The sequence below is a fragment of the Natrix helvetica genome, assembly GCF_964273705.1.
Source record: "Natrix helvetica genome assembly, chromosome: 1".
Lineage (NCBI taxonomy): Eukaryota > Metazoa > Chordata > Lepidosauria > Squamata > Natricidae > Natrix > Natrix helvetica.
In genome coordinates this window covers 144,515,257-144,533,693 of record NC_138548.1, presented here as the reverse complement: position 1 = coordinate 144,533,693, position 18,437 = coordinate 144,515,257, and the positions used below count along the sequence as shown (strand labels likewise).

Genomic DNA, 18,437 nt, shown 5'->3' with positions numbered 1-18,437 from the left:
CGGCCAATGAAAATGGAGCTCAGGAGGGCTGCCCTTCAGAGCTCCATTTTCACTGGCAGAGGGTTGTAGGAAAACGTCCCACCCAAAAATGGAGATTGGGAGCCCATTTTTGCTGACAGAGGCACCGCGGGCCGGACCTTTGCTGTTTCCAGGGTGGCCCTGAGAGCCAGGTCTAAGCAACCCATGGACCATATCCGGCCCACGGGCCTTGAGTTTGGCACCCCTTGTTTAAGTGCTCTACTCCTGAGTTTTAAATACTATTTTTCCCCCACAGATGAACAAATGTGGAACCCAAGCCCCAATCTGGCTATCCCTTCAATCAGATTCTCTCCCACGTCCTGGAGAGAGAAAGGCACTGACTGCCTGTGGAACCTGGCAATTCTTTTCTGGAAGCACCAAAGACTGTTGCCTCTTCCAAATCCCCATCTCAGTTAGACACTGTGGGAAGTTCCTTGTTTATCTCTTGCAGCCAACTCAAGGGTGCATGGGCTATTGTGCAGAAGGTGAGTTTCATGAACTCCACATTTATGGCTTATATTGTATTCTATGTATTCCTTTTGATACACATTGTTATTGCCATACATACCTTGGTGACCTAGCAAGTCAAGCATTGCTTTTTGTAAGATGCATACCATGCAGGTAATAAATCAGCAGCTGCCCAAAATGTTTTTATAGAATAGTTGTTATAACTTTGGCAGATTTTAACCTGCAATGTGTCAGCAAGGAAAATTTACAGCAGTTACACTTTGTGCACAATTTTCTTTTGTTTCCACGTTCGGCTTAAAGAGTGAAAATAATATATCTGAACATTTTGTATTATGTTTGTTACTAAATGGGGTCTAACACTGAAATAGTTGTTGGAAATGAATAAGTTCATTTGAAAGCTGCTGTAGGGCAGGGGGTGGGGGTGGGAAAGACAATAACTTTTAGCTGGCATTTTTTTAAAAATTACTTTGATCAGAAATTTCTACCCCTGCACCAGAAGTGGGTTGCTCCTTGAAATCCATCACTTCTACAGAATAATACAAATGAGTCTTTCTCAGAAGAACCAGTAAGCAGTATGTGAATTTTGCAGGACAACTTAAATCTCAAGGAATCTACACAAAGAAATCCAGTTGTGTAGATAGCCCTTTATTCCACTTCCAATCATCATCAAAAACATTTTATTGGTAAATCCCTGCTACCTTCATGTTGTGGACAGCTACAGCATAATATTTATAAATGCATTTAGTTTCTTGTCTACTCAAATAACTTTTTTTTCTCCTTGATTGCCCTTTGTGCTTGAAACTGCCTCTCAAAACACTTGAGTGATGCCACTTCTTTTTCGATTCAGTTCTCTCCTCGAAAATGCCCTTTTCTGTCATGATTTTGGCATAATCTCCTGACTTCCGTGCCTTCTGTAACTCAGTTTAACTTTGCGACATGAGTATCTCTTACCCTTCTTCTGACTTTTTGGCATCAGATTTTATATTGTAAGAAGGCAAGGAACATGGTTTTCTCATTTGCAAAGCACATGGATGGCACAATATTAACATTAATAGGCTCACTGATCTCAATACTATTAAACTTCATGTTAACATTTATTTATTAACTTCAGTGCTAGAAGCTAAGTTTTAAATCTTATCTGTAGTCCCAATGTGTATTTATAACAAACATGAAAACAGATTATAATCAAAGAGTCACATAAAATACACCAAGAACACTTTAAGGAGAGTGGAGCTAATAAAATAATTAAAAGACAAAATGTTTTTTAAAATGTTTTTACTATCTGCATGAAACAAACCTTTGGCAGGCTTAATCTCTGTATTCAAATTATCAAAAAATTGAGAGGTGCTACACAAAATACTTTCCTGTATTTATATTGAAAGAAACTTTCTTGACATTAGAAGATGTAATTTAAACTTTTGTGGTAAGAACCAGAAGTTTGAATTGAGCCTGGAAGCAAAATAAATGTAGTACATTTTTAAAAATATGATGAAAAATGCATATCAGAAAAACTGCCAAAATTATTTTTGAATGTGTTTATGTTTTGGTGTTGTCTTCATTTTACACACACACACACACACACACACACACACACACAGTATGGCACCACAGGGCAACTCACTGTATCCAAGTCACTGCAAGACAACTTGCCACAGCCAACTCGCTGCAAGACAAGAATTACATAATAAGAAAGAAATGGTGCAGTAGAAACATTAAAGAAAAGATGCAAAAGGAGGAACAAAAAGAAATGTGAATAACAAGAATTAATTTTTTTTTAAAAAATAAATTATTAAATTGAATTGTTGAATTGCCCTGCAATGAGTTGACAGTGATAAGTTGGCCATGGTGATTTGTCCCATTCCACTCTCAATCTCTGACAGATGGAGGGAGGGATGGAGGCGCAAACTGATAGCACTTGCTTCACCACTTCACAATTTCAAGTTAATTTCTTTATTTCCTTCATTGTTGAAGAATCACAGCTCAACTCTTTTGATCCCAAAAGAACTGAATCAGAAGACATCATTCAAGGTAATTTAATAACATGAACTGCATACAATATATGAATTATCTTTTATCTGTAGAAGCAATGAATGTATAGTTCCACATTCACATTAGTGATCTTTCATGCATATTTCCAAAGAAACTTTTGAAAATTAGGAGACCACCCAAAGCTCATATGTAGGGTGAGAATGCAACTAAGAGTTAAATAAGCAAACACTGGTTTATTATGCTTATTCTTATGCTTATTTGTAGCAGATATGCAATGTTGGCAACCAATGTTTACTTATTGCCAGGACTATTTGTAAGGTACTAAAGATCGGCTTGTGCATTTGGGCATTAAAACAGAGTGTAAAGTCTATTTTGCAGCATATTGATTGGTGCCCTTGGCTGCCAATATCTTTTGTTCGGTTTGATATGGATGTTTTTATGATCATTTTAAAATTTGTTGATGAGTCACCCACAGTTGGTTTCTCAAAAAGGGGATATATAGATAAATACTTTAAAAATAAAGCAAAGAATGCCAATAACACCCTGTTTTATATCCAGTCATATAGTTAAATGGACAGAAATTTCTTTAATGGATTGGAGTTAAAGGATTATTTTTTTTTTTGAAAAAAATCTTCCTCACTATACATCTCTCCAGATTTGGTTATTATCACAGTTGAAGGGCTTTCACATATTATGGTTTCTGAATCTTTGATGTTTGGGAATTAAGACCAAGTCAGGACGAAGTACAAACCTGTTCTCTGCTGTTTTTAAATGTAAAGAATTCATGAATATTTCTGAAACTTCAAAATCCTCGTGGCAGAAAAAAATCCACAGGTTATAGAAGGGTGTTCACCTAACTTTGGGCTACCACTAAATTACAGTCTTCATCCCTGGGCTAAGGTAATTGCAACTGTTGATGATGGGATACTATGACTAGAAATGCCTGAAGTTTTTCAATTTCAGAATCTCCTACAGATATGCTGGCCTCTTGACCTTGAGGAAATGACTGTGATTGAAACGGAGTAGGGACATTTTTTTCATGCTCCCTTGTTGATATTGAAGGATTACTAAGCAAACCTCTCGTTTGTTTGCAATCACTGGAAATGTTTTGATAAACATTTCTTACTACCTTGTTACATTGAACTACTCAGTTTAGTCACAACTTGCAACTATTCAGTCTTCACCTGTCTGCAAAAATTCCATAGTAAAAATGTCTACAGAAGTTCATCCTGTTATAGTTGTCCCAAAGATGCTTTTATTTTAAAGGCAACTGGAATTTCTGGGTTTTCTTTCTTTATTTTTTTTACTTCTCATCCAGGAAGTTTCTTCAGTTCTCATATTATAGCATAGTATAAATGTATAATTTTCATTCAGAAAACATAGGGCTTTATATGTCTTTTTCAGTTCTATAGTACTGACTCATTTATAATTTCAACTCTGTTGAATTATTTATTTTTTTAACTCCTGTGCATTATATAACAGTCTCCTTTTCTTCCCACCTAGGGAAATTACAGATTCCAGCTTTACACCCAGTTGTTACTCCTGAGTTTTTGGGGTCCGAGGTCTACCTAAAATGCACTTTCAGCAGTCCAACTCCAAATTGGGCTATGGGCTATACAGTGATCTGGTCACGGCTTTCTACATCCAATGTGAAAGAACAGCTTCATCATGACACAACTGGGCAGACATTCTCCTATGTGGAGATGGATGGAATTAATTTCAGATTGGGAGATACGGTAAAGCTTTCTTGAACTCACAAGACAAGGTCAAGAAAGACAATCATTCTGTAGTGCTTTTTTTTTTTAGTTCTTATTAACTCTCATATCTTGAGCCTGAATTTGGCCTGAAGGTAAAACGTGGAGTCCAAGAAACAATGCATTTTAATGTAATAGGATTGTTAGTTAGTTAGTTTACTTTATTGTCATTGTACATGAAATGAAATGCCGTCTTCACTGTACATTATAATTATAAAAATAAAAACACAAACATGCATCCTTTACATTCTATATAATTGAAATTAAAAACCTGATATTGCACTACACCATAGAATTCAAAATAGCTACTGCCCTAAGGTAGAAGCTGTTTTTCAGCCTATTTGTCCTTGTTTTTATTATCCTGTACCATCTGCCAGATGGTAATAGTTCAAAAAAAGGGTGCCCAGGATGAATGTTTTGAACTTTCTTAAGGCAGCGGGAGCTATAAAGCTCTTCCAAAGAGGGGAGATGGCAACCAATGATCCTCTGGGCAATGACATTGGCTCTCTGGAGCACTGTCCTATCTGCCACTGTGCAATTGGCAAAGATACATAGATGCAGTAAGTTAAAATACTCTCTATGGTGCAGCAGTAGAAGGCCACCAGCAGTTTTTCATTCATTTGTTGTTTCTTGAGAAATCTCAGGTAGAATAATCTCTGCTGGGCCCTTTTGACAGTGCTGCAGTGTGAGTGCCCCAGATCAGGTCCTCTTTTATGATATCACCCAGAAACTTAAAACTGGCCACTTGTTCTACTCAGTCTTCATTGATAAGCAAGGGTTGGATGTCTGATCTATTCCTTCGATAGTCCACTATAGTTTTATTTGTGTTAAGCACCAAGTTATTGTCTCAACACCACGAAAGCAACTGTTCCACCTCATCTCGATAGGCAGACTCATCCCCCCCCCTGGAGATTAGTCCCACCATTCTTGTATCATCTATTGAGTATATTTTATTAAGTTTAGAACTATAAAGCAATCTAATTGATTTATCAAAAAAAATGTTGGATTGCATAGCATTACATCTTTAAAAAACAGGTAAATAGGTAACAATAGATCATATAGCAATAGCACTTAGACTTGTATACCACTTCATAGTGCTTTACAGCCCTCTCTAAGGGTTTGCAAAGTCACCATATTGTCCCCAACAATCTGGGTCCTCATTTTACCGACCTCAGAAGGATGGAAGGCTGAGTCAACCTCCAGCCCCATCAGGATCGAACTTGAGCCTAGTGAGAGTCGATCTGCCAAATTGCAGGCAGCCAGCAGCCAGCAATCAGCAGAAGTAGCCTGCAGTTGCAATGCTGCACTCTAACTGCTGTGCCACTGTGGTTCATGTTGAATAAAAACCACTCTACCTTCTTAGAGCACTATAATAACCCAAAAGCAGTTTGGTTAACCTGAGCCAAATACCTACAACACAAATCTTAGTATTTAAGTGAAAATAAAACTTAATAAAAACACTAGATTTCTTTCCATTTCTGGTTGACCGTAATTGCAGAGAACCAACTGGATTCCAAAGTGGATCTCCAAAATTTTGTTTTCATGAACTCACATAAATGAGTCAATGATATAACACATTGTTAATTATATAACTTTCTCAAAAATCTGCCAATAATCAAAAGAACTAAAAAGTTATGAATCCCATATTCCTACAAATAACAGCAGATGTCCATAGTAGACCACAATATATAGCACCAATAGTTTTGTGGTCTCAGATCATGACAGATAAGAAACAAAAGAAACTCCTAAAAGAGAGGATTATGTGTTCAAAGCCTCATATAAATTTAGCCCTGGTTTCTGCTTGAAAAACTAAAATTGGCTTAATATTCCATTGCTAGTCTATCATTCTTTCTTCAGATTTTTCATTTGATGAAAAGATTTGGAAGTTCTATCTTAGTTCTTAATTGTCCCTTATTCACACTTGAGGAGACATGCCACATATTATGTCACTTACTCTGTCTAATGAATTAAAAAGACTTAGCAAACTAAAATCCAAATATTTAAGTATGCTGACACTCAGTTTTCTTAGCAGGGTACTTCATAAATAAATTGGAATCTTACCTATAGCCTGATAGGCAAGGTCTCCTTTCTCCTATCATTCCCTTTCTACAATTTTGAAATAAAATAGGCATTTTATCAATTTTTGTAAGGCTTACAAAATATTACATGCAAAGTGATTTAATGCTATAAACTAAAGCAAGATGTACATGTGAACACAAGTGAAGCATGGTTTTTTTTTGCTGCCTTTAATTTCTACCAACTATACTAAAATATGATTGATGTACTATCTGAATTGACAGGGTTTTGTGACATCCCACTTGACCTTCTTTAGTGGTCAGCTAAGATTAAGATCCATCCAAATCAGCCTTTCTATGGTGGGTGCTGCAAATGAAGGCATCTGGAATTACATACTGTAACAGCCAATTTTGTATTTATTCAATATAATTTCCAAAGTACCTCTGTAGTTTTCTGTGCTACTTATTTTTCAAAAGCTGCCAAAAAAAACCTGGGAGCTTAAAAATTAACATTCTGTTCCCATATGATTGACACATCTGAACTACTTTCCATTCATTTAAATTTTCATTAGTAATATTGTTCACACCCAATATCAAAATGTTAATCCCTTAACCAGTCATTGAGTTTGGCTGGTCCACGGAGTTTGAACTTTTATTAGCATACCTGTAAATAGCCAATACCATTTCCCCATAATGTTTAGAAAAATCACAACTTTGTACAGTTATGCTATTTGAACTCGGCTGACAGCCAAATGCTAGCAAAACTCATGCACCTTTAATAAATAAATCTGTAATATGCTATTTTCCCTTGGGTAAATGCTCAAGATAGCCCATTCCATCTGATTTGAAATTGTAGCAATCCCAAGATCTATTTAGATGATATTGACAGAGGTCATTCTATACCTGGAGGGACAGCCATCTGTAAATTGCAGCCGGTAGTATGTGCGCAGTGGGTAATGCTAAGAAAGCAAGATGTGCCAGGAAAAAAAAATGATCATTTTTTGCTCTGCACAGCAGTTTGGAAGTTCATGCCATGAAATGGCATGCACTTTAGAAAAGGCTTATGTAAAATTGCTTTTTAGTTTGTTATTAGCATTGGCCATCTTGTTGAAGAGTTACAATATTTTCCAATTATGGTGGCAACTCTTCACCCAAATACTGAAAAATAACAACCCCTTGTATAAAATTCCATAGTGATTTTATCTCTGTCGATTAGAAAGAAAGGTAATTACTTGAGATGCTTCCACTATAAAAGACTTTTAATTCTAACTGTTGACTGCAGTACAATCATTCTTGATGTATTAAATATTGCTTTCAGAAAGAGTTCTGGGGTTTTTTTAAATGAATTTTCACAGTGAAATTCCACAGCAAGGGATGTGGATGGCTTGAATGTAAACAAATCTTGAAACTACCCCCTCTGAATCAAGCATAATTTCCAATTCAAATTATTTTGACTTGCTGTAATTGTTATAGATAGTTCTGTCTAAAACTTATTGTGCTAAAAATCCCTCTCCTTCCTCTGATAAGCTTTATTTGTTCTTCTCAATAACAGAAAATATACAACATGGAGTACAATGTTATTCCCCCCCCCACAACACACACACACATGCACAACACAGACACACACAGAGAGAGACACACATTTAGGATGATTGGATCAAGAAATAATATTTAAAGACAGGAAACATCATCCCCAAGCATTCATAACTCTGTGCCTTTATGGCCCTTCATATCATCCAAAGTGAGCAAGGATATAATTTGCAGATGGGTCAGCCTCTCCCATATAGAATTCTGTATGTGTCAGACAGAAAAGTAGACCAGATTCTTACTCACTTTCTGCTATAATAATTTTCTATGCTCATTTTCCGATCATATGTTCCTCTGTCGGTTACCATGTATATCTATGAAGAACAACAATAATTAAAGGGATAGTAACCAAGTGCTATAAGGAGACCCTGAAGGAACTAGAAATATTTGCCTTTGAAGAGAAAGGAGAGAAGACTCCAAGCAGTGTATATAAGAATGTCAGAATTAAAATTCCATGTCAGAATGGCGGACATGGAAACTTGGGAGACAAACTCCAACTTGAATATTCAGGGTGGGGGAAAACCTTCATTAACAAGCATAGCACACTCCTTGCAGCATGCCGAGACTGAATATCTGTGTTATGGATACTTAGTTTAGATTCCTGTCCTGACAGTTGGGCTTAATGGCTTAAACTGCCTTTTCCAATTATTATTCTAACAAATCATGTGAACTTGTCAAATTTATGTACAAGGGATTGCTGCCCCCAAAAACCCCCACCACCACTCTAATAAGAATGCAATTATGACTGTACAACAAGGCACACATAGAAAAATTAAATCTGCACACATTGCCAATTTCTCAAACTCCATCACAAAACAATCCTCCTGGTGTCTATAGGTGTCTTCCTTCCCCACATCTCAATAGGTTTGCTACGGTTCTGGATCTCAATGATATGTTTAGCTTAAATAAACCAATCCCTTTTAATACTTTAAAATTTAGGGATAAGGAGGATTTTATTTTATTGAGAAGCTTTAGGGATAAAATATTCATTCCCACAGTCAAACGTGTCTTCACATAGCCTGTGGGGTATCTTTTCTACCCCCCCCCCCTTTTCTTTGGAAATGATAAAATGAGAGGGGAAACCTATGATTGCTTAGTTAAACACTAAGACCAATATTTAGCTAAAGGCAGGAAGCTTGTAAGAAAACATATCCCAACAATTCTGTGGTACATGATCAAGACTATAGACCAGTGACTAAAATGTATGTCTACCTATTGGGAGGAGGAGGAGATCTAAATTTACAAAGGAATAAACTTCACATATAGAAATACAATGCAATGCAGTATTTCACAGTCTGTGGAGCTTTTAGAGGTATAAATTTCAATTCCATGAATTTGTCAGATAGCCAAGATTTTTGCTGAGATTTTGTAAAAAAATAATTTAATAATTTCTACAGCAACAAATAAGAGATGCTAGAGAACTCTGTTGCAGATTCAAAGTTACAACAGTGCTGAAAAAGTGACTTATAATCAATTGTTCCATTTATGACCATTGTAGCATCAGTGTAGTCATATGATCATAATTTAGGTATTTGGCAATGGGCATATATTTTCTATTTGTGATCACACACACCCAGTCAGCTTCTAACAAACAATGTCAAGGGGAAATCTGGCAGGGGAGATCACAAATGGCAATCATGTAATATCCCTTTTAACAACCACAGTGATTTGCTTAATTGCCGCAGAAAAGGTTATAAAATTGGATGTCACTTAATAACTGCAACTTAATAACTTAATAACTGCATGATAAATAAGCAAGGAATCAGATTTGGTTTCTAAGGAGCAAGTTCCAGGAATATCAGATTCTAATAATGATTCATATCCTGCACAGCCAATATACATTTTGACCTTTTTTTACAAAAGAAAAAAAGCCTACAATTAATCAGTGTGAACAGATTTTTTTCCCAAGAAAGATGTATTGGCTAAATTTTGGGAGAGAAATTGAGGAGAACAGGAGCTTTGTTGCCTCATTGGAGAGAAGACATGTATTGCTATTATTCAAGCATATATAATTAGCTTGAACTGCAGGCAAATAGCTTCTAATGATCTTAGTTTAACTTACACTATAAACACATAGTCCAAGAAAGAAGGCAGTGTGCTTTTGAAAAGGCCATGTATTATTTTATGTACAACATTGATATTCTGTATTCCTGGTACAATAGAATATTAAAAATAGCATATGTGATTGGCTTCTTCCTCCCCAGGACCAAAAGACCACCCTGTATAGATGCTTACCTCAAAGATACTTAAATCTTTGCATTTTGAGTTATAGTTTTTTGCAATTGTTTGCCATCTAGCCAAAGACATTGTTATCCAAAGATATTCCATCCTAAGTTTGAAATCAAATCCAGTAGGTCCTTGATGACTAACCAAAACCACCCATTTATTGATCCAAACCTGGCACAAAAAGGGTAATTTAAAAGAAAAACAATAACATATATAGTCCTGTTCAGCTTTGGTGATTCTAGACAATTCGGAAGCATCGAAAAAATAATATGATCAATCCAGCAATCATAAAATCAGCAGCATAAAACCTGGGCTTTTATTGGGGGGGGGGGGGCATAAACTATAACAATCTTAGCTCCAATGATAATATTTGTTCAGAAATACAGCATATCTGTAGCACCACCTGGAAAAGGTGCCCCACTGATGACCTAAGAGCATAGGGCAATTATACGGGAATAGATGGCCTTGAAAATGTCAATCCATCTCTCTTTATTGATTCTACTACTACTTAATCCATTCCCTATATCTGAGCCCTGTAGCATTGTGCTCTCCAGTTCTATATTTCTGAAAAGCAATGCACAGAAACATCAGGGATGTGAGGGTGAGGAAATATAGCTGAGATTGTAAGGAGAATTTTTTTTGTTACCATATGCTTAAAATAATAAAGCAGGGCTGCAGCTTAAAAAATGCTGCATAACTGTTTCGCCCAATCTCACATATATTGGCAGATGTCCTAGTTCTGAAGGTCAAAGACTTCTTGAGCATTCTGTGCATTTTGAAATGGCTTGGCAACAGCTTTTAGCAACTTTAAAAGCCACATATAGGTATTTATTTGAACAATTTTTCGCAGTTTTAGTGCTTGGAGGCCTACCCCTGTGCTTTTTCAATTTGATAGAGAAGGGCGCTGCCCACCTTTTTGTGAAGGTCTACAATTGCCAAGGACAAAGAGCAGCAAAATAAGTTTTTATAAAGTGTAATCTAACAATTGCTTAGTAAGTTTTCCATCATTTTTCATAAGCCTGTCATTAAAAAAAGAGAGGCAGAAAGGTTTTGAAATAGTTGGCTTATTTATTGCAGGTCTTTTGCACTGTCACAGCTTTCAGGTGGGGCTCACCTGATCACCACTCTCTCCCTGCGGAAAGCGATGGATTCTATGCTGGAATCAAGGTAACCAACACAACATCTAATTTCATAAACTTCTCTAGCATAGCCTTGATGAGATTTCTATATTAGCCATCCTGTTTCACAAGACAACACACCATAAAATTGGCTTTAGTGATTATAAGAAGGGTGCTTCTAGATGCTGAAGCAGAAAATGTTTGAATAAATTGCCTGCCATTCTATCAATCATTCTATCAGTCTTTTAAAACACTAACAGCTGCAGCATTTTAGGTGGAGAAAAATATATTTGAAAATACTCCCATGTTCATTCACCTGAGGAGTATGGTACTGTATGCATAATTGCGTGCAAATAAATAAATAGTTATGGTAATATTTGGCTATCAGGACAGATTCATACTATGCAATATAGTATAAACTGTGTCTTTAATATGGCCATATTTATGAGGTCTGGCATGGGATTAACATTCAAATCTTTTGAATTTTCTGAAAGGCACCATTCTTTTACAAAAATGGGGGTCAAATTCTCTTTTTTATATCATGGGAACTATTGTACATCACCTGGCTCATGTACAATTTCTAAGCCCCTCTTTTGTGCCCTCCTTTGTGAAATGTCATGACAGCCAGTATGGTGTAGTGGTAAGGTGCTAGCCCAGTGGTTCTCAACCCGTGGGTCAGGACCCCTTTGGGGGTCGAATGGCCCTTTCACAGGGGTCACCTAAGACCATCGGAAAACATATATTTTTGAAAAAATATGGAAAACATAAAATAATTTTATGGTTGGTGTCCCCACAACATGAGGAACTGTATTAAAGGGTTGCGGCATTAGGAAGGTTGCGACCCACTGTGCTAGCCTAAAAACCAGGAGATGGTGAATTCTAGACCCATTTTAGACATGAAAACTGGTTGGCTGACTTTATATCAGTGTTTCTCAAACTTGGCGACTTTAAGTCCTGTGGACTTCAACTCCCAGAATCCCCCAGCCAGCATAGCTGGCTGGGGAATTCTGGGAGTTGAAGTCCACAGGACTTAAAGTCGCCAAGTTTGAGAAACACTGCTTTAGATCAATCACTCTGCCTAGCTCACCTCACAGAGTGATTGTTTTGGGGAAAATAGGAGGAAGAAAGAGTGTTGTGTAGGTTTTGCCATCTTGAATTACTTCTAAAGTAATAAAAACAGGTTAAAAAACTGATAAATACAATTTCAACAGCACACTGATAAAACTTTCTAAAATAGAAAATGAGCAAAAGTAGTAATTTTAATTGGATAAACATTTTAAACACTCTCCCACCTTTTAATGTATTTTATATCCAACACTTTTATAGAATAATTGCTGTGCTTTATAATCATCTGTGTGATTATGCCTTTGACTTAATAGTATGATCACAGCTTTGGCTGATGTAGCATTATTTATATGTATAAAACAGTGACGTGTGGTGAGGTTTATGGCTGGTGAGGCACTGACATCATCAAATGATCATCATGAAGGGAGGACTGTGACAACTTTGATCTTTGAAAGCATGCAAGCAAAATACCCCAGGATCACGGTGGCGGGGACAGCAACTCCTTCCGCTGCACTATTGAGAAGAGCCACTCTGTGCAGGAGGCTCCTCAGTGCTAGCCTTAGATCAGCGTGAGCTGCGGTCCCCTTCATGTTGGCTCAGGAAGGAAGTGAATGGGACCATTCCCCTCCTTCCTGAGCCAACATGAAGGGGACCGCTGCTTGCGCTGATCTGAGGCTAGCGCTGAGGAGCCTCCTGCACACACGGTCCCATTCACCTCCTTCCTGAGCCAACATGAAGGGGACTGCAGCTCGCGCTGATCTGAGGCTAGCACTGAGGAGCCTCCTGCACAGCGTGGCTCTTCTCTGCAGTGCAGCAGAAGGAGTTGTTGTCCCCGCCATTGTGATCCTGGGGTATTTTGCTTGCACGCCTGCAAAGATCAAAGTTGTCACAGTCCTCCCTTTTTTAGAGGCTTTTTTAAGCCTCACCTCAGCACTCGCCTTTTCCCTTTTACATTTTTTTTCTTTTCATGATGAGAGCGATGAGGCTCTGCCTCCCCTGCCTCCTCTGACTGCACGTCACTGGTATAAAATTATTTTCTTCCTCTGATAGAATGCAATAATCTGCTCAAACATCATAGATGGGTGAAATATTTTGTTTACCCTCTAATTTCAACCAGATCTGCCTTGAAGATGTTTTGAAGCACAGTTATGCTCTACATTTGTAAGGTGACCAGATTTTAACATTGGTAAAGCGGGACACCATTGACCGGGGGGAGGGCGTTCTTGATTTAAAATTTGGTCTATATGGAGCAACAAAAATTTTCACACAACGCAAAAATAGTATTGTAATATTTTTTTAAGAAACAATTAACCAATGTAACGACTTGCGACCAGAAGTTGTAAATGCTCCAAGACTGGATGTTTTTAAGAAGAGATTGGAAAACCATTTGTCTTAAGTGGTGTGGGGTTTCCTGCCTGAGCAAGGGGTTTGACTAGAAGACCTCCAAGGTCCAATGTTCCCTCGAATTTTTTTTCTGTGTGAGCAGAAAAGTATAGTGTTTGAGCGGCACATTTTCATGCCTGAGCAGCTGAATTTTTTTTACAGATGTCACCTAAGACAACAACGAAATCAGTATTATTTGAAACTCAAAGTTATGTTTATTCAAGGTACACGCTTAATTAAAAGTGTTATGTAATATCAGTATCACTTAACAAAGCTCCTGCTTAGCAACCAAAATGTTGGTTCAGAAACTCTGGCATTGAAGTGTGCAAGTCTTAAAGCTGTCAAGTTACAAGATCCTTGCACCCCTAACCCTTTAGAAAAAAAACCCCAGGGGTGTTCAAACCTGACAGCTTTTAGGACTTGTGAACTTCAACTCCCAGAATTCCTCAAGTCATGTTGTTCTTTCCCGTCGGCACCGCTCTGGCTACCTTCGTCTGGACCTGGCAGCTGCGGCGAAGTCATCAGCCTGGATCTGCTCCATCTTCGTTTTTTTCACTGAGGGCAGGGCCGCTGCTGAAGATGCCAACGAGCCCCTGCCGCCACCAGAATAACTGCTGCCGCCTCCTCCTCCAACAGCACCACCTCATTTTCTGCCTGGTGCTGCAGCTGAGGTGAAGCCGCCAAAGCTACCACCGGCACTCCCGCCCTTGGCAGCAGTGGCGGTGCCTTCCCCTCCGCTCGGAGCACCTGAGCTGGGCCCCACATTATCCCTGCCACCTCCTCCTCCACCACCGTGCTTTTGAGGAGCCATGAAGCCTTATTTTTCCTGCTCCTGCCCCTCCCCCGCCTTCCTACTGGCTCCCGCGATGGCACCGCCATCGGGTTCCTCCTTGCCACCTCACCTTTGCCAGGGCTCCGGCGCCCTTTTCCCCTCCCACGGTTGGTTCGCACCTGCTGTACAGCTCCCGCTCCACAGGGAAGAAAGAGGCCTCATGGCTCCTCAAAAGCACAGCGGCAGAGGAGGAAGCGTCAGGGGTAATGTGGGACCCAGCTCAGGTGCTCCGAGTGGAGGGGGAGGCACTGCCGCCATTGCCATGGGCGGGGGCACTGGTGGGAGCTTTGGCGGCTTCACCTCAGCCACTGCGCTGGGCGGCAAATCCAGCAGTGGTGTTGGAGGAGGAGGAGAAGGTGGCAGCAGTTATTCCAGTGGCAGCGGGGGCTTTGGCGGCTTCACCTCAAACTACGTATACTACTGTCAATTGCCCCGTGCTCATCAAAGCAAGTCTGTGGAGGTCCTTTGCGGGCGGCCACTTCTAGCTGCCTGCAAAGGACTTCCCTGTGCTTGCTTTGCTGAATACGGGGCAACTGACATAGTTTGAGCGGCGCAGCTGGCCCCTAGGAGGTCCTAGGAGACCAGCTGTGCCATGTAAGCTCCTGCTGCCATCCCCACTCCCGCGCCCATGCTAACCCTAACCTAAGGTGACCAGACGTCCCGCTTTTGGCACATTCTTTCAAAAAATTGGGACTTTTTAAAAACGCTGCGGGACGTGGGACAAATTGTTAAAAATCGGGACTGTCCTGCCAAAAGCAGGACGTCTGGTCACCTTATACATTTGGGATGTGTTATACTTTGTCACATACTGAGTTTCTTATTCCTTTTCCATTTCCACAGTTTTTCTCCTATATTTAAATGTTTTCAGCAAGTTAAAGAAAAATATTCTTTTCATCTTTTGGATAGGGAAGAAAGTGAATAAATGCTATCCTCTGAACTTTTCCCATTTCATTGTCTTCTGATTAGAGTCATGAAATATAACACTGTTTTAAAATCATTTTGGCTTAACATCTTTAAAATTAATGTTTACACCTGTGTCAGAGGGAAAGGTGGGTATCATTATTTGAATTATATTTGCCCATATTTATTTGCTATGTTTCAACAACTACTATATCTATATTTATTTCCACATTAAGATTAGAACAGGGTAGCAAATGTAGAATGATAGAAGTCAGTTATGCTGTTGTCAACATAACCTTGATTCAGAATACATCAGTTATAGTTTGCTTTTGTAAATAATGAACAAACCAGAAAGGCATAAAACAGTCTTAAAATACAGACTGGCTAGGAATCTAAAAAATCGTGAGGCAGTCCTTAGCCACAAAATTATGAAATGTTTGGTGTTTCCACATACTACTCGACTTGATCATTCATCAGCTGCAGCCAAGATCACTGATGATCAGAGATTAGAGTTGGAATCCATAAAACCAGATTCTTAACACTGTCTTAACATCCCTAATAAAAGCGAAACATGCTAGGATCTAAGAATGAGAAAGAGAAAAAACTTGACACTTCACTCAATAGATAATTTTAGTCAGGTGGCTTGATGAATGGTCAGATCATCATATTCATGTTCATGTAAATTGCTCTACTATTCATTTCAACATTCAAAGTACAATAACAGACAAGCAACCTGACCAGCTAATTATTGTAATATACACTCCAGCACATTTTAATTAACTTTTGTTTTCTTCACTACTAGCACTATAGTGCACTAAACCAGTCGGTTCCATGCTGTTAGTTAATAGAATTTTTCAAAGGTTTTTGTCCACTTTCTGCAACAGAAAAAAGAAACAATTACCCAACTATACCTGGAAATTATTTTGTAATTACCAAAGATGTTCAAAAGCAAAAGGTAGCATTTGGAAATTAAGTCAATGTCTGTTTAATAAGCAGTTACAGTGGCTAATTTGACTGAATGGTTTAGAGCTTAGCAGAAATTTCAGGGAGCCACCAAAATAACAATTTTACCACATCTTGCGAGGGCATTGATCCAAAATCTTGTTAACTTGCCAATGTAGCAGTAAGAGCAACCAAGAGGGTAAGGGCAGAAAGAAAGAAAAAAGAACAGCAAACCTTTCCCCAGTGAAAATTGGTATACTTGAAGACAAAGAAAATGAAAGGCATAGTAATTTGAGAAAAAGAATCCTTAATTCTTTAATCTGTAATGCTTAAATGTATGTATGTATGTATGTATGTATGTATGTACATATGTACATATGTATGTATGTGGGACATGTATTATACATACATAAATGCAGAGGTGGGATTCAGCCAGTTTGCAATAGTTCAGGCAAACCAATTGTTAATTTTTTGCCCAGTTCTGAGAACACAGCCCCTCTCAGGAGTCCCCCCGCACACCCCCTTTTGGCTTCCAGGTTGGTGCAGGAGGCTATCCAGGCCCAAAATGGGGTACAGGGGAGGGGCATCACACTGTCCTCCACCCCCCCCCCCCATTTTGGGTTCCAGGGAAGGGCAGGAGGCCTTCCAGGCCCCAAACCCCTGCTCTAGGGTGAATAGGGAATAAGGATTTTGCATGATTGTTACTGTGGGGTGAATTGGAAATGGGGACTTTGAATTATGATTGCTCATAAGTAGGTAGAAACCAGTAAAAAGGGAATGGAAAAATCCCTATCTGTAGATCAGTGTTTTTCAGTCTTAGCAAGTTTCAGATAGGCGAACTTCATGCTGCCTGGGGAATTCTGGGAATTGAAGTCCATGCACCTTAAACTTGAGGGGCCAAAGTTGAGAAGCATGGATCTACACTAGAGTTTAGGAGTTTCCATTCCTTTTTTTTATATAACAAAGTTTTGTTGGTTTTTTTAGTATTTTACAAAGGAAAAAGGTAGGGGAAAAGTTACAAATTTTGGCAACTGCAGTGTGCGGTAGGTGCGCCCCCCTCCATACTCATAGTATACATTTGCACATAATTCATTATTAAGTAGTAACATATAGTCAGCATATAAATTCAGTTAATAATTTCGATCAGTTTATGTCAGGTGGATTTTCTTACTCATTTTTGTGATCTGAGCTTTCTTGGTATTGCCCCATCTCTCCCCGCCGACAGGGCTCCGGCCCCTCCCGTGTCCTGTGTATCTGATGAAGAATCATCTGGTTTTTCTAGGAGTAGTTTGTTTTTTTCCCTAAAGGCCTGTGCCTCTATGGGTGTATTAATTCTAACTCTTGTCTCCTCCCAGAATATTAGCATACCTTCAGGCATCAACCATCTAAACCACACCCCCTTCTGGTATAATTTATTCGCTAATTGTGAATAACTTTTTCTTTTTTCCCTCACTTTCTTGGGGATCTGTTTCAGAATGGTTATCTCCTTATCTTTGTATGTCAGGGCTTGCCCCCTTTGTGCGCTCAGAATTTCATCTCTTGTGCTTTTTCTAAGGAATTTAATGTGTACCTCCCTGGGAACATTGTGTGTTCTAGCGTAAGCTGAGTTCACTCTATAAACCAGGTCTATTTCCCACCCCATCTGTTGCTTCTCTTTCTGGATGTAGTCAGCCAAAATGTTTGTCATGATGTCCCTTATATTTTCATCATCTGTCTCCATCACATTTTGAAATCTAAGATAAAAAGACATTCTCTCAAACTCTATTTTCATCTGCTGGGTTTCAAGTTCTTTGTTTCCCTTCTGCATCTCTTCCATCCCCTCCCTCATCTCAACCGCCCCACCCTCCAAAAGGTCCAATCTCTGTGAGTTCTTATTAATTTTGGCCTGGTTCTCTTTAATTTCTTCTTTCATCTCCTTCAGTTGTTTCTTTATTTCCTCTTGTCCCTGTAAGAGTTGCTGGAACATTTGTTGAAACTCCATCTCCGTAGATTTAGGTTGCATCAAAGCTGTTATCGTTGATTGTGTACTAGGACTGGAGGTTGCAGATGTCGGGGCAGAGGCAGCAAAGCCAGGCTTTCCAGGAGGTGGTTTTTTAGGTGACATTATTTGTAGAATAAAAAGTTCAGTCAGTATAAAGAA

The 18,437-nt window shown here is 38.8% G+C and overlaps 1 protein-coding gene across 1 annotated transcript in view; it reads left to right on the top strand.

Moving 5' to 3' along the window:
- Positions 1 to 274: 274 nt before the first annotated feature.
- Positions 275 to 18,437, top strand: part of VWDE (von Willebrand factor D and EGF domains) — a gene marked incomplete at its 5' end in the record, with an annotated part of 198,489 nt that continues 180,326 nt past the window's right edge. Inside the window, 4 exons of the mRNA XM_081955237.1 lie at positions 275 to 503; positions 2,458 to 2,514; positions 3,979 to 4,211; positions 11,135 to 11,224. Coding sequence (XP_081811363.1) covers positions 275 to 503; positions 2,458 to 2,514; positions 3,979 to 4,211; positions 11,135 to 11,224 — 609 coding nt within the window. The remainder of the gene's footprint in view (positions 504 to 2,457; positions 2,515 to 3,978; positions 4,212 to 11,134; positions 11,225 to 18,437) is intronic.